The sequence below is a fragment of the Lissotriton vulgaris genome, chromosome 3_1, assembly GCF_964263255.1.
Source record: "Lissotriton vulgaris chromosome 3_1, aLisVul1.2, whole genome shotgun sequence".
Classification (NCBI taxonomy): Eukaryota; Metazoa; Chordata; class Amphibia; order Caudata; family Salamandridae; genus Lissotriton; species Lissotriton vulgaris.
Window position 1 is genome coordinate 350,355,021 of NC_141689.1, and position 21,178 is coordinate 350,376,198.

The 21,178-nt window shown below is 47.5% G+C and overlaps 1 protein-coding gene across 2 annotated transcripts in view; it reads right to left on the reverse strand.

Moving 5' to 3' along the window:
* The window catches only part of RICTOR (RPTOR independent companion of MTOR complex 2), a 1,569,237-nt gene that overhangs the window by 598,485 nt on the left and 949,574 nt on the right, over positions 1 to 21,178 (reverse strand). For both annotated transcript variants that reach the window (XM_086960557.1, XM_086960556.1), the window contains exon 29: positions 21,015 to 21,121. In XM_086960557.1, coding sequence (XP_086816683.1) covers positions 21,015 to 21,121 — 107 coding nt within the window. The remainder of the gene's footprint in view (positions 1 to 21,014; positions 21,122 to 21,178) is intronic.

Genomic DNA, 21,178 nt, shown 5'->3' on the forward strand with positions numbered 1-21,178 from the left:
TATGTTCCATGTTTGATAGTACCCTATCCCCCACTCCAGGGATTCAAGCAAATGGAACATTGTTCGCATCAATTATATATGAGTGGAAACTTTTTAGGTAATGCTGCACCGCCGCCTTTGCTTGAAGAATTGACAGCCAGTATTATTTCACTGTCTATTTTCATTTTTGAACGAGTGATTGTAGCTACGGAAGCCATTTGCACTGCCCCCTTCGTGGCATCAACAGCCAATGAATTCCCTTCAACGTGAACGCCATTGATGACTCAGTGTGTGTATCACATGAGTTTCTTTTTTAGTCGGTTTCGCAACTGAACTACTTGTTCCCAAAGCGTTTCGTGTTTGATTGTGCCACCTTTTCCATCTTTGAAACCATTTTGAAGCCAATTTTGTAAATATTCATTGTGCGATTTAACACAGTAAAAAGAATCGCACACTATGAGTGTGGGGAATTCGCAATCCGTATTTTCAAGTGCTATTATGAATGCTTGCAGTTCAGCTCGCTGAGCTGTACAATCTCCTAGAGATTTTTGTGACCATTGGTCTAAATTTGCCATTGCGCATACGACCTTTAACAATCGCGCATGCCGCACTATAAGCTTGCTTGCCCCCCGCCCCCCCTTCCCTGTAGCGGGTTGTGCAGATTCGTCAGTATAAATTATACATTCATACTGGTCTAGAGGTAGAATTTCAGTAGGCAGAGGACATTTGTGTTCATATTGCAGGAATGCTTGTGTTTTCAAATAAGGATCAAAAACATATTCAACAACAGTTGCAGCAACAAAATTAACCCATTATATCCATCTTGGATTAAAGCTTTTGCATTCGGAATGCTAGCTTTTGTAACTGCCTCCAAGGCTGGTACAGGAGTTACGACCATAATGCGTTTCCCCTGTGCTAGGGCTTTTTCACTTGCTACAGCGGTTTGAACTGCTGTGAGAATTTGCTCTGTTGTTGTAAATATCATTTCTGCTTGCGTGTACAAATGTGATTTGTATGCAATTGGTACTTTTTCACCTTTGGTAAAAGTTAAGTAGGTGAACCCGCATCTACCCAAAATAATTCGGATTACTAAGTTGCATACGTTTACGCGTGTTTGTAAATGTTTTGTTGCTAACATGTCTGTTTGAAGTGAACGCAAAATTTGTGTGTGCTCTTTTGTCCAATGTGTGATTTTAAAATCAGGTTTGATTAATTCGTAGAGAGGTTTAACCCTTTCTGCGCAGTTTAGAATGCAAGTTCTTCCAAAATTCAGGAAAACTAGAATCAACTAAGTTTTTCAGCGTTTTAGGAGGATGGAGGAGCGCACACTTTTCTAAAACGTTGGCCGCTAGGCTTTCGCCTTCACTTGATAGTTCATATCCTAGAAAAGGATGTTGAGATGGGCAATTCTTGATTTTTATGCAATTGGTACTTTTTCACCTTTGTTAAAAGTTAAGTAGGTGAACCCGCATCTACCCGAAATAATTCGGATTACTAAGTTGCATACGTTTACGCGTGTTTGTAAATGTTTTGTTGCTAACATGTCTGTTTGAAGTGAACGCAAAATTTGTGTGTGTTCTTTTGTCCAATGTGTGATTTTAAAATCAGGTTTGATTAATTCGTAGAGAGGTTTAACCCTTTCTGCGCAGTTTAGAATGCAAGTTCTTCCAAAATTCAGGAAAACTAGAATCAACTAAGTTTTTCAGCGTTTTAGGAGGATGGAGCAGCGCACACTTTTCTAAAACGTTGGCCGCTACGCTTTTGCCTTCACTCGATAGTTCATATCCTTAAAAAGGATGTTGAGATGGGCAATTCTTGATTTTTTAAATAGAATTTATAACCCTCAGAGGCGAAGCCCAGTATAATGGTGCTCACTCTTTTCAAATGCCTATTTAGGTCACCGTCTGTCAGATAGATATCATCGGCATATGACAATGCCTCGTCATCATGAGTTTGTAGTAACTCTGTTACTCTTGCTGAGAATAACCCTGGACTATTCATGAATGCTTGAGGGAGACGACAGAATTGACGCTGCGTCCCCATTATTGAGACAGCGGTCAAATACCTACTTTCAGGTGCAATGTTTTGACAAAAGAAACCATTTGAAATATCTAATTGTGACGGGGCGGATCATGATTGGTGGACAGAGGCCCCCTTGTCACCAATGTCTCTCCCCTCTCAACAGCGCGATTCCCAATACCAGGACGACGATTGGCTATCTAAGGACTGCGTACACAGTTGGGACGGCGAGGAAGACAAGGGACCGGACGCCTTTAACAGCGCCTTCCAAAGTGACGAGACTCCTCCCCCCACCAACGTCATTGACCCAGCAGAGCCAAAAGAAGGACGAACCCGGAAGAGGACGGACGGCGTATCCCCGGAGGAAGAAGGTGTTGGTGAGCGGAGAAGGAGTGTGCGGTCGAGGAGCCTTGAGGAGAGCGTAGCGGAAGAGGACGAGCCCAGGCGATTACTGCAAGCCAGGAGGCCAACGTCCCCACGAGCCGCCCGCCACTCTCCCGCGGGAGGAGTGTGGCTCTCAGAGGTACGGGGCAAGGTAGCGGGTTGGGTGGGACGGCGTCTGCAACCTGCCGAATATCCTGACCGCTAGTGTAAATCTTGTACAGCCGAGTAAACTCCCCCCACCCTCTCACCAGCACCAGAGCACTCGATATTGCTGTAAAATACACCTGAGCACTTGGTTTCCCTCACACCCGGTCCCACTGAAAGACGTGAAGTGAACGTCCCAGTGACCCCTTTCTTTCTGTTCTCTTCTCTCCCTCTGTACGTTCGGGCTTCCGGATCGGCGGCCCGCCCCGAGGCCACAACCTGACCGGAGAAGAAATCCTGGAGCCCCTCAAGAACATAAAAACGGATCCTGCAGTGTTCGCTAGGGAGAGACTGACAAGCAGGAGAAGAAAAGCTTACATTAAAATAAAGCCTTCTTTGAAATCCTTACTCAAAGCCTCAGACTCTGTTACTCCCACTACCCCTGCCCCATTACAACTGGTGTCAGAAGTGGGATTAACACCGCAGCCCATCTGTGATACCGAGATGGACGCCCTAATCCAACACATTATAAAGGGGCAGGAAAACCCGAGTGGGCAGTTGAGCGACAGCTCACCTCAGCGCAAGCCGACCGCGAAATGTTCCCGAATACCATCGCTGCTCATACAGAAGGTCTTCAGAAAACCATACTAACCCCAATAGTTACTACTCCTGTGGAGGGTAGGATCCATGTCCCTAACCATTCGGGGATTGCCCTACAAAAGTACGTACATGGAGAAGATCCTGACGCATTCCTACTGAACTTTGAACGAGCCGCTCGTGCATTGGGGTGGCCGGAGGAAAAATGGCCCTTTTTTCTAGCTCCGTTGCTGACAGGCGAGGCGCAGTTCGCCTATCAGGTGGCCAACCCCGTTGGCAATGCCCCCTACCCACTGATTACAAATGTTATCCTAAATCATTTGGGCTTAGATCCCGAAGCCTACAGGGTACGCTTCCGGAAAGAAAAAGGAAGCCCTAATGAAAACCCTAAGACTTTGTTTTTTAGACTCAAAATGGCTGCGGATAAATGGCTGAAGCCAGAGTCCAGCACAAAAGAAGAAGTGATGGCCAAAATCTACTTCGAGCAGTTCATGGAGGCTCTTCCCTATGGCTCGCAAAGATGGTTGCGCCAACACTCTGGGCTTACCGTCAAACAGGCCATAGAAATGGCAGCGAACTATGCAAGAGCACAACCCTGTATCTCAGGGTGGGACCATGAGAAACCAAACAAGAACATGGCCCCAACCAAAGTGGAGAAGAAACCAAAAACCCCGATAGAGCCTTTTAGACCTCGACCACCGAGGATGGACTCTCCCATGATGCGTCGGCCCCAATGTTTTGACTGTGGCGAGTGGGGTCACATCGCCCGTTTATGCCCCAGGAAACGTACCCAAGAAGAACCAATGGAAGTAGGGTACCTGCCCAAAACAGTACTCTATTCAGCAGAAATGGGGTCCTATTTCTATGTGAGTATAAGGATGAATGGCTATGTTGTAAAAGCCATCCTAGATTCTGGGTGCAGACAGTCAGTGGTCCAAGAGCGCTTTATTCATCCCAGTCAATATGTTCGAGTCTCTAGTGTATATTCGGTGTGTTCATGGGGATGTCAAGCCATACCCGCTAGCTTAGGTCTCCTTACGCCCAAACAATTAAGACACCTGTATAGTGAGAGTGGGGGTGGTTGATTCCCTTCCGGAAGACGTCATACTAGGGGTAGACAATCCCGAGTTCCTTGAGTTGTTTAGGAGAACCCTAGATGGACAGCTCCAGACGGGAGGGGGACCCAAGGCGACCCTCATAACCCCAGAACCCTGGGTCATAGACCGTAGTTTCAGGTTTGCTCAGACAGACGATAGAACCCTGTACAACGCTTGGGAGAATGCCCATTTGCACCACAGCTCTCAAACCCAAAGCTGCCCACGTTTTGTGATACAAAGAAACCTGCTGTACCGAGAAGCAGAAGAAGGGGGACTTCTCCAACTCCTAGTGCCGGTGTCCTTCCGAGAACAGGTTTTGTTTTTCGCACATGCCCACCTCACGGCTGGACACTGAGGGAAAGAAAAGACCACAGACCGCGTCCTACGCTATTTTTATTGGCCAGGAGTCTATAAAGACGTACAGAACTATTGTGCAAAATGCGATATTTGCCAAAGAAGGAACACCCACCGCCCACCGGCTGCACCCTTGCATCCAATGCCCATCATTGGTGTTCCTTTCGAACGCGTGGAAATGGATTTAATCGGTCCTCTACCAAAGTCATCGAAGGGGCATCTGTATGCCCTCGTAATAGTGGACTACGCAACAAGGTTTATTGAGGCATTCCCACTGAGAACCCCCACAACGACCAACATTGCCGAGAAGTTTTTGGAATTGTTTGCTCGTGTCGGCTTTCCCAAAGAGGTCCTAACCGACCAGGGCACATCTTTTACCTCCCGTTTGATGAGAGGTCTGCAAGTCTTTGGATATCCGGCACATAAGGACATCGGTGTATCATCCCCAGACCGACGGTCTAGTTGAGAGATATAACCAGACACTGAAGTCCACACTGAAGAAAATGCTGTCCTTAGAGGGTCCTGATTGGGATCGCTTGCTACCGCTAGCCCTGTATGTCCTCAGGGCACAAAAACAAAGCAGTTTAGGCTGCTCAAAACAAAGCAGTTTAGGCTGCTCAGCCTTTGAACTCCTGAATGGCCGTCACCCAAGGTCATCATTGGAGATGACGAAAGACGCCTGGGAGACCGAAGACGAACAGGAACAAAAGTCTCTTCTTGACTATACCCTACAACTGAGGTCAAAACTGGGTAAACTCCGAAGCCTCGCGTACACCAACCTGGAGCAGCAAAAAGAGAGACAGAAGAAGTACTACGACCGTGGAAAGAATGAGAGAAGACTCAAAGTCGGAGAATGGGCGTTGGTGCTACTGCCATCGGTCTCCAAGAAAAAACGAGTGGACAGGACCCTATAAGATACTGGATACTATAGGAAGTACCACCTATAGACTACGGTTGTCATCCAGCAAGACCCAATGTTATCACATTAACATCCTAAAGAAATGGATAGGCCCCATACCAAAGGGGACCAACCTGACTGTCCCCATAAAAACGGAGCAGTCGTCTACTATACAACACCTCGTCGTGAACGACAGCCTCTCCGTTCCAATGAAGGAGGAACTGAACAATGTTTTACGCCCCTTTGCTGGGATCTTTTCGGATCTCCCGGGGAAGACGACCCTGGTGGAGCACCACATTGAAACCATCCCAGGGAAAACTGCAAAACAAAGGCCGTACAGAATCCCAGCAGCCAGACGGGAAGCGGTAAGAAAAGAAGTAAGCGATATGTTAAAACTCGGGGTCATCCGCCCCTCCAAAAGAAACTGGGCTTCCCCGATTGTGATGGTGCCCAAACCTGACGGATCCAAGCGCTTCTGCATGGACTTCAGAGCACTTAATGACATCTCTACCTTCGATGCCTACCCTATCCCACGGGTCGACGAATTGGTGGAAAAGCTCGGAGACGCCGTGTATATCACTACCCTCGACCTCACAAAAGGGTACTGGCAGGTGCCCCTCCGTGAAGAGGACCGAAAGAAGACCGCCTTCATCACAGATGAGGGGCTATACGAATTCACGGTTTTACCATTCGGACTGCACGGGGCACCTGCCACGTTCCAACGCCTGATGACCCACGTCCTGAAACCCTATCCCACCTTCAGTTCAGCCTATCTGGACGATATTGTGATTTATAGCCAAACCTGGAAAGAGCATCTAAGTCATTTACACACCATTCTGACAGCGTTACGAGACGCAGGTCTTCACATCAACTCAAAGCAATCACAGGCAGCCTTCAATAGGGTCAAATACTTGGGATTCGTTCTGGGTGATGGCACCATTGCACCACAAGCGGAAAAGGTGAAAGCAATCAAAAACACGGCCTTCCCGACTTGTAAAAAAGAGTTAAGAGCCTTCCTAGGGCTGGTTGGTTATTATAGACGGTTCATCCCCATACTTGCTGAGGTAGCCACCCCCCTCACTGATCTCCTACGAAAAGTCGTAAAACCCAGAGAAATCCAAGCTCCCTCGCAGGCGACCAAAAAAGCATTCGAAGGACTTAAGACAATCATAACCTCGGCTCCTGTGCTGGAATCACCCAACTTCCAGAAAACATTTATACTGGCTACCGATGCTTCTGACGTAGGGATAGGGGCAGTCCTGTCTCAATTGGGTGATGATGACGTCGAACACCCCGTTCTGTTCACAAGTCGTAAGCTGTTCCCTAGAGAGTGCAAATATTCCACAGTGGAGCGTGAATGCTTAGCGATAAAATGGGCCATTGACAAGCTGCAGTATTATCTAGAGGGGAGGCCGTTCATCCTTCAAACGGACCATGCTCCATTGAAATGGATGTACCAAAACCAGAGTCGCAACCCTAAAGTACTCAGGTGGTTCCTGTCCCTGCAGCCTTACTCCTTTACTGTACAGCATAAGAGAGGTATAGAGAATGGGAATGCAGATTTTCTCTCGAGAGTCTTTCCTCTCCCCGATCGGGAGAAACCAGGGGGGGAGGAGTGTGACGGGGCGGATCATGATTGGTGGACAGAGGCCCCCTTGTCACCAATGTCTCTCCCCTCTCAACAGCGCGATTCCCAATACCAGGACGACGATTGGCTATCTAAAGACTGCGTACACAGTTGGGACGACGAGGAAGACAAGGGACCAGGCGCCTTCCAAAGTGACGAGACTCCTCCCCCCACCGACGTCATTGACCCAGCTGAGCCAAAAGAAGGACGAACCCGGAAGAGGACGGACGGCGTATCCCCGGAGGAAGAAGGTGTTGACGAGCGGAGAAGGAGTGTGCGATCGAGGAACCTTGAGGAGAGCGTAGCGGAAGAGGACGAGACGAGCCCAGGCAATTACTGCAAGCCAGGAGGCCAACGTCCCCACGAGCCGCCCCGCCATGCTCTCGCGGGAGGAGTGTGGCTCCCCTGGGTGGGACGGCGTCTGCAACCTGCCGAATAACCTGACCGCTAGTGTAAATCTTGTACAGCCGAGTAAACTCCCCACCCTCTCACGAGCACCAGAGCACTCAATATCGCTGTAAAAAATACACCTGAGCACTTGGTTTCCCTCACACCCGGCCCCACTGAAAGACGTGAAGTGAACGTCCCAGTGACCCCTTTCTTTCTGTTCTCTTCTCTCCCTCTGTACATTCAGGCTTCCGGATCGGCGGCCCGCCCGAGGCCACTGTGAGAAGTTGGCCTGATATATGATGCTCACTAGTTCTAGTGATCACCTTGCATCAGTCCAAACAACCCTTATGGTGATTGGTTGTAAGTCAACCTTATAGACCAGCTATCCTAGTAGCGTGGACAAAAGCAGTCTTTAGGCTAAACTCTGAATGGCATGTGAAGCCAGCTGTTTTACCACATATAACCCCTTGAATACCAAATGAAAGGACACCACACAGGTTGTTATGAAAATAAACAGTTATTTATTAACTAACATATATCTCTGAACTCTTTATGAGGTCAAAGGGCTAAGCACATGACAATACTAAAAGGAAATACGAGTTCACACAATATTTACAAGTGCGCCTTAGGGGCACGACAAACCATATACTCAAAACAATGGAATGCAAGGAAAGAAAGTACTGTAAGGAGATCCAGAGGCTAGAGGATCGCTGAGACTACGCTACAAACTGGGTAAGTTGGGAGCAGGAGGCCCACGGGACTCACGTGCAGAGTGGAAACTCTCACGCGGGATGCGTACCAAAGTCTATGGATCTTACAGTTTAGAAAGTTACGGATTCCGGACGAACCCGGCTGGATGGAGCGAAAACAACAGTGGACCTGGACACTAGGATAGTGTACACGGACTTCAGCACCTAGAAGCTTTAGTTACCTAACCCACAGGCTGCGGGTGCATAGGGCTGAAGTTGCGTCGGGTTTGCTGCGTTGATCCCAGTGATGCCTGAAACAAGGAGTTGCTGGCAGGCAGCCAGATGGAGGAGTCCGGTGGTTCCAAGGATGGAACTTGGAAGAAGAAGTCCTGAAAGTAAAGGGGACAGAGTCTCGGTCACTAGCCAGTGACGGTGCTGGAACCAGGAGGGAACCAGATGCTGTCGCCGCAGTCAGGTGAAGGAAGGGTCGCTTCTCTCTACAGCTGCGCGGACCAGGAGCTGCTCTTCACGACCAGGCTGGAGGCACCAGCTGTCCCACGTAGTCTGCTGCTGTTGGCGGTGTCGGATCGTCGATCTGGACAACAGGCCTTGGCTAATGCAAGCCACGCGGTGGAACAAAGATGGCGTCTGGTGCGGACCAGGAGGGTCCGGGGTGCTTCTCGTTCACAGGGAAGCACGGGCCAGTCTGGGGGACCAGACCAGCAGTGTTGGATTCTTCGGGTCATCCTCTGAGAGGTCACTAGCCAGCCGGCAGGTGACCAGACAACAGGACAAACAGCAAAAAGGTAAAAGGGCCCCACGCATATCTCGTGGATGCTGGGGGGCTGGTCTTTGGTGCAGGAGCTGCGTCGGTGTGGGGCTTCTCAGACCCCAATGCACTCACTCGAGGATCCCTCGGCGGTCGTGCTGGAAGCGCTGAGCAGGTTTCTCAAGATGGCCGTCTCCAGGTTGCTCATCCCACCCACAGGTCCCAGCTGGGCTGTGGAGGTGGGTAGAGGTCAGAGAGGTCTGGAGGTCCGGGTCTTGTGGAGCTGAGTCGTCGGATTCCGGGATGGAAGGACTTACAGCAAACCGCACAGAAGCTTGATGGTGCCTGCGAAGCAGGATGGTCCCTCCCTGACCATAGGGGAGATTCTTCAGTCTTCTGATGATCAGGAGGTCGAAGGTCAAGAGTTCTTCGTGGAAGTTATCAAGATTAATCTGATCTTAAATGGGCCCAGCTCCTACCTTTATCCGGCTAAAGGGGGCTGCACTACGACTAGGTCCCTCCCCTGGGTGGGACCAGGAAGGGGGGTGGTTACACCCCCTATCCTTTGTCCGGTCTTGCGCCAGCTCTGGGGCTGGAGTGCCCCAGGAACTGGTTTAGACCGGACGATTCACAGGGACACCTTGTGTGCATTCCTTTCAGCCCTGTCCTACCTAGTACACAAAATCCTGTCTGGGGTGGTGCTAGCACCTCCCAAGGCAGGAAACCCTTTGTCCAAGCCTCCCTCGCTGGAAGGACTCCCAGCAGCAGGAGGTCAGACTTGTGTCTGTGGTGGCAGCATCCATTTTGTGATGCTGAGGCTCGAGTTAACTTTAACCGGGGTTCAGTTACATACATGTCATGTCCCTCTAGAAGGGTGGAATGCTACCCCCGTCGCCAGAATTGGCGAGGGGGTAGTATTCCAATTCGTATGACACCTTACTCGACATGTTTTGATAATGCAATACCAAAGTTAGCAAATAACTGCGAGGATTATAATGCACTTAAAAGTATATGGTACGCGTTATCATGGAACAGCTATTAGGACTTGGCTGTAAACGGGCTCAGCTCATGCCAGAGCACCATCTCAAATAATTCCAAGCACTCTGCCTTCAGGATTGTTAAGGTCTGCCATAGGAGTGACTGATAGGAATATATGTGTCCATTTTAGGGTTAGATATAGGAATACTATATCTAATGCAAAGGGTGATTACACCACCTTGCCCCAGCTGTCGTGCAGCCAGTTGTGTCTGTTTAGATGGCCAGCCAGGGGTGGCATAATACATGCTTCAGCCCCTGGTAGGCCCTGAGTACACCTATGCCCTGGGTACCTATAGTACACTGTACAGGGACTGATAAGGTGGCCCAGTACCAATTGGTAAATGCACCTAAGGTACATGCTTGTCAATTTAGAGAGAGAACAGCTAGGCTGTGGGTCTGATTAGCAGGCCCACAGCCAGGGAAAGTCGTAAACCAGTAAAGCAAAAAGCAAAAAATCGGTGGTGACCATAGGATTGCAGACCCTACTCTCCTACAGCCACAACCTGACCGGAGAAGAAATCCTGGAGCCCCTCAAGAACATAAAAACGGATCCTGCAGTGTTTGCTAGGGAGAGACTGACAAGCAGGAGAAGAAAAGCTTACATTAAAATAAAGCCTTCTTTGAAATCCTTACTCAAAGCCTCAGAACTCTGTTACTCCCACTACCCCAGCCCCATTACACTAATGTGGTTTTATATTGTTATTATTGTTATTCATTAATGCTGTACTGTGTGCATTTTGCACTGCAAATGTTTTTCAACAAGAGTTTAGGTGTCTGTAATCCAAAACCAGACAATATGTATTGTCTGGTTTGGAAACAGGAAACAAAGGATTGTTCATCGATGAGGTGCATGTTTCAATCACCCCTTGGTATTCAAGCTGATCTAAGATCTCCCTGACCTGTTTCTTTTAGCTTCTTGCTTAATTGTGCAGTTGGTTGATTTTTTAACTCGATTGTGTGGTGAGGTGAGTCCTCATCCCATCCTACATGATTTTTGTATAATGCTGGGGCTTGGGCCACAGCCCATTTCCTGGCATAAGTATATTTAAAATGTACTGGAACATGGTTGGAGAAGGCTACCATAATGATGTCTTCGCCATGTGGGCACTCCCTGACAAATTCTGGTGGTCAGTCGCGTTCTTCTAGAAGTATATTATAACACTTTGAAAGTCGCTCCCTAAGGAGTGCTTTCACTTTTCTTGGTATGTCCAGAGTGTTATTTCCAATAACCTTTGCGGAGAACTAACCCTGGTGTCTGCAGTCTCAACTTGAATGTCTTCATTTAGGTCAACTGTCTATAGAACTTTCTACAGGTTCTGTCGAGCTATTGTTACTTCTGCTGCACAGTCCAGCATTGTTTGAGCCCATTCTCTGTTCTTGAGTTGTGTTCTCAGAATCCTCGGCATGTCTGATCTTTAGACCTGATACTTTCTTCTTGGAGAATTTTTGATCTGACTGTCCTCTTCTTTCGGATGTTTGTGACGATATCTGAAAGGTACGAGAGGAACGTGTATCAGTATCTTGATACCTAACAGGTTTTCTCAAATTATTCGTATTCCTGAGGTTATACCTCCTTTCAGAGGGCTCCTTTTGAGGAGACCTTGCTCTGGATTGAGAATCTTTCTCATTTGAATGTTGTTTAATATTTTCCCACTTCTTTTTAGTAGAGGTAGGATTGTGTATTGTAATGGCCTTTCAGGACTTTCAGACAGTTGTGATTTAACTATGTAATTCTATAAATTTTTGTATTGCCTCGTCTGACATTGCTTCTATATCAGGCAGCGATGTGTAGCCGGCTAAAACCGGCCATGTTGCTCCTGGTCTACCTAGTGGATTATGTTTTAGGGCGCCTTTAAACCAGAGAGCATGCTCCCGGTATGTGAGTGGAATTTCTATATCCTTGAAAGGAATATATTCCTCGGGTGGATCATCTTCTTTGTAGAAGTGAAACGTTTTATTTACTGGATTTGATTCAGGGAATACTATCCATGAGTAGAACACCTCAGTATGGTGAAATTCATATGCCTCTATCACAAAAACTGCTCTACCATCTCTTGGTGTTAGGCCATGTTTTATAAGTTTTAGAGTGATGGCTCTCCTTAAATTTGGAGGAATGATTATAGCATTCTCATCGGTATCATTAAAACCTGTATTATCAAAAAGTACAGCGACATTGTTGGGTACAGCTTTGTTGTTAGTCTCGTTATTAGACGTTGTTTAATGAAAATTGCAGAGCAAGTTTCAAGGGAACAAAGATAGAGTGCACAATATTTTGGAACACTGTATCCTTCAACGTTGAACAAACCAAAAAGCTAACACATAGGATGTTCGTCCTACTCAGCTACGGCGAATATTATCCCTACCCACTCCAGATGTCATATGGAGTATTATGAGTAGAGTTCTCTGAGAATAGCACGATCTAATGTTAAATTAGTGCCTTGTCAAACCGTTGGGCGCCATGTAGTGTAGTTTTTATATCCCAAATTGGTTCTGCGCATTAGAATAATATACACTATAGTTTTGACATGGGACTGAGGTCAGTATGTCTCTATCGAGAACATTAAACTTAATTACTTGGGTGTGCCAGCTAACTCAGAGTTCACTAGAAACTTCTCGAATTAACAAAAAGGGATTAGTTCCTGACAAAAGCATAAACATGACAACTTTGAATCGGAACAATCTCAGAATCGTGGAAACAATAGATAACCGTTTCACTCAGTCAATCATGCATGCTTCGTTACTACAGAGTTTGCACAGAAATATGGAGATGGGCGTTTCAATAAAAAAGGGTTTATTTCTCATGCAGGAGATATGAACTGCTACAATCGTAAGACAGAATGCGAAGTATAATACGAACAGCGTTTGCAGAAAGATAAAATAATACTGTAATAGCAAGGCTTGTAGCTATGACATATATTCATAAAAATACATACATAAATAACACAGGCTAAAATAATCATTTGGTGCTTCTAAAATAATCCTACCAGGGAAGAAGTAGGTGCTGTTTAGCTATAGTCTAGTTTAGCTATAGTTGCCAAGATTTGCCAAGAGTCCCTCTAGGTTCTAGTCCGCTCCATACCTTAGAATGAGTGAGGTTGGGATCACTTTCGGGGTCTCGATCTCGAACACCCCGCAAGGGGAGTCAAACACTGGAGCTAGATTCTCTGCGAGGAGGATGGCAGCATCTGGTCAGTGCGTCAGTTAGGGACTCGACTTCCTTTCATACTTTCCGTGGCGAACCGTGTCGTGTAAGTAGCCGTGAACCGTACCGTGGTTTGCCTTGGCAAGTGAAGGTACATTTATTCCTTGAGGGTGTTTTGGAATGCCAGTATTGACTTAAAAGCCGGGCATAAGAATGTCATGAATGAACCCCTAAGGAATAGATGTTCATGCATAATAAATGAGTTCTTGAAGAAATCATTATCCAAGCAAGGGGAAGTCCTGGAGGCTTAAGAGTCTGGTATTCCAAGAACACGTTGTGACATAGATGAACGGATGTAGGTGGCCATGCCTGTATTTGGTTAGCACGGAGAATGCCTAAATAAGGGCTGGATTTCCATGCCTAAATAAGGGCAATGCGAATTATGTCTATATAAGGGCATAAACCGGGAAATCTATAAACGGATCCTAAATCGACACACAGTAGTGGACACTGGCAAACTCGAGATGTCCAACTACATAATGGCATCCCCGAACCTAGTCATGTTAGGTATCAAACTTGTTGGAATCACTTAACTCACAGAGTCCAGTGTTAGTTGCCTAATACCATGTACCAGTGGCTCCTTCGGGGGGCTTCCTATATTTAACTGTAAAATGTAAATGCCAGCATTTGAGAAGCGCACAGCTACCTCCAAAGGAGGTGTCCTGGCGAAGGGGGCCATCCGGAAGATTAAGGAAGCTATTGCCCAGAGTCACATGGTGCTGGGCTAACCTGCCTCCGGAGCAAGGGATCGAACCATGAACCCTGTGGACTGGAGTGAGGCACCCTAGACGCTGCGCCACACCTCTTCCACTAGCCTTAAAGTGTCTGCGTCTATCCAGTGTTGCTTCCGACCCCGGACACTCTTCTGCCCCTCTGCTGATGAGCCTAACTGGCAGGAGAAGATAGAACAAAGGATTTCCTGTAGAGTAGAGATGTAGCCACCTCTCCTTTAGAAATAGATGTCCCCAGGCTAGGGTGGGGGTGCGCTGCATGCCTGCATACTGCTTTAAAAGGCACATTTGATGCCTTCCTTGCATAAACGGGTTTGCCCCAGTCCAGGAGCCCTTGGCTCCTGCACATGCATGAAACCACACAAAGGACAGGGGAGTGAATACCCCCAACCCCCTGTCCAGCTTCTCCCCCAGGGAGATGCCTAGATCTCTGCCAGGTGGCCTCTTGATTCGGCTATCTTGAAAGCAAGATAAGCTGAGGTCCCTGGGAACATCTGACTGGTCAGTCCACCAGATTAGGATCCCTGACACCCCACGGTAGGTGGGTCACTTCAGAGGCTGTCCAACTCCCTTCCCGGGTTACTCAAGGGCTCCCCTGAGGGTAGAACCCTAGATTTATCTGGACCAAGATTCCTTTGTAAGATTCGTCTGCAAGACTCTTTCAAACACCAATCTGCAGCTTGACACTAGATTCTGCTGCAGCACTTCACCTGGAACCAAGACAAGACAGCTACTAACATGAGGTCCCCTTATGTGAATTTGTCCCTGTGTTCTGCAAAGACACTGCAACCTCCGAGGCCGTGTGTCCTCCAGTGTCACAAGGACTCTGCATGCATCAAGGACAGCAAGAAGAAATCTCCCTTCGAGTGAAGGAGACACTCCCTGCAGGACTACAACCGTCTTGTGGATTCTCCTGTCCCCAAGGACTCTTCAAGGTTCTACAACACAGATGATGGTTTGGTGACTCTCCCATGTCCTGACCCGTCTTCTGTGCAATTTGGAAAACTTCAAACCATCATGGAGCTAATGGAACCGAACCCCTGTGCACCTCGTCTACTTCCCGTTACCAAGGTTTGTTGACTCTTCAGTCCGGAAGTCTCCAAGCTCCAGGAAGCCACAGCCTCAAGGATCAACCTACTGCAAAAGCAACGTCGTCACTGTATTTCTTGCAATGTGGGCCTCCAGCTTTGCTGTGCAGCTGAGGCCTCCCTGCGACTCCCTGTGCCTGCTGCAAGAGGGTCCCTCTGGGGTCTTAATCAAATCCTGCTGGCTCTCCTGTATGCTGAGGGCCGGCCCTAACTTAACCTGTGGTGGGTGAGTTCCAAGGACCTTGCTGGCACTCCTTTCTGCAACTCTACCTGCAATGAATCTGCTGTATTTGCAAGGTTTTCTGGCGTTCCTGCTGCCCACTGACCTTCCTGAAATTTGTCGACCACTGTGCGACAGCACGTGGACGGCTCATGTGATACTATATCATCTTGTCTCCACAGCTGCAACTCCAAGACCTCCATCCAACCGTGTAGAATCCCCAAGAAGGGTGGGTATTGTGCGCCTGGATGACTCCGGATGGCTTGGACTCTGCCTCCTCTCTACTCTGGTGTTCCTCATCTGGAATGCATGCCTCGGTTCTGACACCACTTCACACCTATGCACCCGAGCTCCCTGGTGTAGGTATACTGCTTCTCAGGGTATTCACATGTGTGGGTACTCTCCAACCTCCCTGGTTCCAAAGGGTTTCCCTAAAGACCCTCTAGGAAGGGTCCTGTATCCTGAAAATCCCAACCACGACTTTCCCATGTTGTTCTCTGGACACGGGGTATCACCTCTGCACTCGGATGCCTAGGGACTCCTAGTTACTTACCTTTGGTGGATCAGTGTTTCCCCTGGTCTATAGATCCTTGGGTGGTATTCTTGGTTAGGTACCCCTTTCGCATTTCACTTACTTAGAATATGGTATGCCCCCTCCCCCAATACGGGACCATCTATTTATTTAACTGTTTTGCTGATGTATTTGTTGTGTATGCATACCTTCGACTAGGAGACATACCAAAGTAGTTTAGTGACCTGTGTTGTAATAAATAGTACCTATTTTTCTAACACTGGTGTGGTTCTTTTCTGTGTGACTCTCACTGACTGACTTGTGTGGTAAATGCACCCGCTTTACACCCTCATGTTAAGTCTTCGCTGCTCTACACAGCTACCCCTTGAGAGCTTTGGTTATCAGGGACCTTTTACACTATGACTAAGGGCTGCCTGGACGCAGTGCAGGGTGTATCACCAATAGGCACATACCATATACTGAATCAGTCTCCTACAGTAAGTAACTTGTTCATCAGCTAGAAACTTCTAGCTGAAGATTCCTTACCTTTCAATCAATACCCAAGCCATACTTCCTGTTGGTGGTCTGCGGACAAGTTACTAGACTAGAAAGTACTGCCCGACTGAATGGGCGAAATGCCAGTCACTGCGGACCGGACTGTTCAGGACTGGCACTCCATGACTTAACGCCTTGGTCGCAGCTTCCCCCTCAGTGGAATGTGTTCATATGCCCTCAGGAGGCTGCTTCTTAGCTAGGGAATAAAGCTAACACAAGGAGATGATGGACGGAGCGTTGAAACTTTTCAGACACTTACCCCAGTCACAGATCTGGGTTGAATCCATCACCGTCCTTTAGCTCACTTCACCACCCAAGTTCAGACCCAGCTATAGGCAAATCAGTCTTGACCCTGTGCCACATCGACACAGTCCAGCCCAAACTGCCAAGCCAGGTCTTACCTGGACCAGAAACAAGCATCCTGGGGCCTGTTTTAGGGTAACACCTCTCATCATGAATACAGTGGCAAAGTGAGCAAGGAACCCACGTCTGGGCATACTCTGCCAACTTAGGGCAAAACAGAGCAAACAAGGAGATGATGGAAGGAGCGCTGAAACTTTTCAGACACTCACCCCCAAGTCACAGATCTGGATTGAATCCATCATTGTTCTTTAGCTCACTTTCCCACCCCAGTTCAGACCCAGTTATATGCAAATCAGTCTTGACCCTCTTCCTCATGGTAACAGTCCAGCCCGAACTGCCAAATGAGGTTGATGAGGGGTGTAACCCCGAAACCGGTCCCAGGATGCTTGTTTCTGGTCCAGGGAAGACCTGGCTTGGAAGGTCGGGCTGGATTGTTACCATAAGGAACAGGGTCAAGACTGATTTGCATATAGCTGTGGTGGCAAAGTGAGCTAAAGAGTGGCGGATGGCTTCCGACTACCATTCCGACGAGTTCAGAATGTACCACGTCCATGTCCTTGCACAACTTGGGAAGTCGGTGTGGGACGAAGGCTAAGGTATGCCTGAGGCAGTTGAAACCCCCTTCAATTACCATGAAAGGGGCAAAGGGCAGAATGGGGACTAGGTGTCAGTGAGAGGCCCAAGGACCTGGCCATAGCCCGCAAATCCTTGACGCGCTCAGGTGCAGAGTCCGCCTTCTCTCTGAAGAGATGAGTTACATCGAAGGGAATGTCTACGAGGTTACCCTAGATATCCCAGAGAAGCCAGATGTTCTCAGCCAGATGGGTTGCCGCAAAGCCACCATTGACTAAACCGCTCTACCCAGTGAGGCAGTAGTATCCAAAACGCAACTAATGCTGATCTTTGCTGCATCTCTCCCATCTTTCACTACCTGGGAGAGCATGGGTGTGCGAGGAACAGACAAAAAGGCACATGTTTTTCACTGGCCGCAATGTCAGGCTGGTTGGAGAAAACATCATCTTCCCAAGTGCGTCCAACCTCTTGGATTCTCTGTTTGGGGACAAATGACATGGGACTTTGAGGCTTGGACCACCGAGCTCTCAGGGATAGGATGTTGACTGAGGAAAAGTTGATCACCCGAACAGAGCGATGGCAGTGTGCTATAGTACTGGTCATTAGAGCCCATGTGCTAAGATTGGACTAGGAGTCTGTTAGTGCCTCATTAAAAGCCAAAAGGGGTTCGGATGAGGAAGCCCCAGGCTGAAGCACTCCAGTTAAGAGATTAGTCTTGACTTGCACCAAGCACACTTCCAGGCCAAGGACCTCTGTCCCCTTCTTCACAACAATAGCATAAGAAGCCCCTTCTCCATAGCCACAGTAGGGGGAGAGAGCATACCAGTATCTGTGGAGGTGGCAAGACAAGAAAACGAGTTACTTACCTGTAACTTCAGTTATCCAGTATTGGTATCTTTCATAGATTCACATGCTTAGAATCATCCCCGCCGACGAGGTGGGAGTCTTGCGGTACAATGCAATATATACATTATAGTCATAATAACATCATACAATAGGCTTTAGTAGATAGCAAAGTCACTACACTAGCCAATCTTAGTCCTTTTGCAAAAAGAACCAAACTTGGAAACTAGCCAATCAGGCAGCAGCCCTTCCTAGAACCTTCCCCACAGAAAAACAAACCCTCAGATTTTCGTAGCACAAGTGACCATAAGTATGCCACAATTATAAGGTAAGCCTCTCCGGGGAGGAGGGAAGGTTGCATGTGAATATATGAAAGATACCAAAACTGGATAACTGAAGTTACAGGTAAGTGTGTGGAGTGGAGTGGTGTGGTGTGGCTCACTGGTTAGAGGCGGCAGACCCGGAAGCAGAGAACGGCCCGGGACCAGGGTTCAATTCCCGACGCGGCAGGGTCGTGTACCAGGGTCAGCGGACTCGATAATTCTCGCCTCGGTGCCTACTCTAACAAGGGATCACACTCGGCAACTCTGGGCATTAGCTTGCCTCATCTCCACAACGGCCCTCCACATACGCCGGGGATGCCTGGTTTCACCTTGGAGATACTCAGTAAGGACCATCTCACAGGGAAAGCCAGGACGGGTTCCCCAGCGGTCTACAGCGTGGAGATACCCCATGAGGGGTGATTCATGCGCTTTACAAGACTACATTACATTACATTACATTACAAGTAACTCGTTTTCTTATCCAGTATTGGGGTATCTTTCATAGATTCACCTGCTTAGAATCAGAGTAGCCAGCAGTAAATAATACTTACACACATAGTGGATGGTGGGTATCATATGAAGTTCAAGAGATACCATGTCAAACCATTGCAAAATATATAAGCAAACCTATACTGTAATTTTTTATTTATTTTGTTTTTTATTATAAACCGGTCCAAACTTCATTCTTGAGTGTGTGTTCTTTTTATTGCCTCTGTGAATACAACAAATGCTTCGCAATTCCCTCCGATAACCCTAACTGCTCACCCACACTAAAACAAAATAGAGCATTAGTATTATCTACTTTTGACTTTACTTCAAACCAACAAGGGGTTCTCCAACCTCTCTGCACAGTGTATCCTATTGTGGTGCACTACATAGGAAGGTAGGTTTCCTACAATGGTCTTAAAAGGAAAAACCAGAGAAAGGTAGTCTGAGACATAACAGAAGTCAGTCTATGACGAGGAGGGGACGCCTCAATGTCGGAAGGAGCGTCGATCTGCGGCAATGGCACCACCATCGGAGGCAGCAGGCAAGAGTCCGAAGCCAACATTGGAGTCCGTAGACTAGAAGCAGGAGCTGAAGGTGGGAGCGGCGTGAGTTGTGCAGTGGCGCCATTGAGGTGTCCAGAGGTCGACCTGAATCAGAGGAAGAACCTGCAGGCGGAAATACAGGCATGACCTAATGCACTGCCGTGGGGCCTGAAGGCGTTCCAGAGGAAGGTTACAACTCAAGAATAGAAAGAACAGATCGAGAATATTGTTTCATCTAGGTCAAAGACGCCCCGGCCCCAGGATAGGTGGGGAGACGAAAGGCGGACACATGTCTCGGAACTTCAACAAAAGAGTGGGGATCGAGAGGTAGGCGACAAAGACGGGAGGCACCGTGACTTTGACTGTTAGTGCCGAAACTTGCCCCCGAAGCCAAAGATGAATGCAGGAACAGCTCCTTGAACAGATGGGGCGGTCGGTCCCTAGAACACTTAGGCGACCTACGATGATGAGAAGACCTCAAAGACTGACATCCATGCCGCCACGAGCGTCATGTGATTTTTTTGCGTGCTTTCGGTCAGAGCTGTTGACAGAAGTCGCACTCGTCTGAGTCATGGTGCTCGCCCAGACACCACATGCAAATCGAGTGAGGATCCGTGGCGGACATTTGTCAACCTCAGGACCCACAAGGCTTGAACCCGATGACATTATCGAAAGGCACACTGCTTCGTTGATAAAAAAAACATCAGGTAGGCCAAAAATGGCCAGAGGAACTGCAGTGCGGATCCTCCTGTTAGCGCGGAAAAGAAGGAACTGACATTAGCGCATCAGGGAAGGGTGTATATTTACTACATTGAAGTCATTCCGCAGACAGCGTTTGTTGCAGAGTTGCTGGATGCCCGCCACCGACACCCGGAGGTACTGCTGAGAACATTTTGAGATCCAGTCTGGTGCCTGGGGAGAATTTGAAGATAAGGAATCTGCAGCTAGATGTCTCTATCAGATACTAATAATAAAGAAGACGAGTAGGATTTATGCAATGAATCAATAAATGAGGAATAAGCTCAACACTACTGCCTCCTATAGGTTCCAAAGAAACTCGAGGCAAATCTTAGACTGCTGCATGCCACATGATGTGGGTAAGGAATTTAAATTAATCATTTTGTGCAATATCATTAGTGTTCAACATCCACATAACAATGTTTAGCTGTATTATAGTGTTAGTAACCAGAGATATATATACTGATTGGTATCTTCAGGAAAAAAAAATGCCAATAACTTTCTTTTTTGTCATTAACTTTAAGTAAACTGGAGATAAACTAAGATTACACCAATGATAATAAATGGTGCAACAGGTATTCCTAGAGCACTGAGACAGCAACACCTTCAGAAGAAAATGTTGGGTACTAGTGATCACAGAAAAAGTTGGTGGATCAACCAAAGCACACAAGAGCATACCTTCAATGAACTCTCCAACAGACATCATTATAAACACTAAATGCTGTGCTCTGCAAATAATACTGCGAAAGTATCAGAAACAAGTCAAGGTATCCTTACATTACAAAATGTGGTTTGTGTTTTTAAAAAATGCTCAAGAAAGTTAAATTTAATAGTAAGATAAACATACATACCCCCTAACAGAGAGAACCTCACAATGCTGTGCCAGAGCTATAATATCTGGAATCACATTCTCCTCTTGAAGTAGGTTGAGACCCCAGTTTGAAGATCCAATATTACCCTATAAAAAAAAATGTACCTGATAATTTGCACATATTTGGTTGTATTTTAGTTGGTG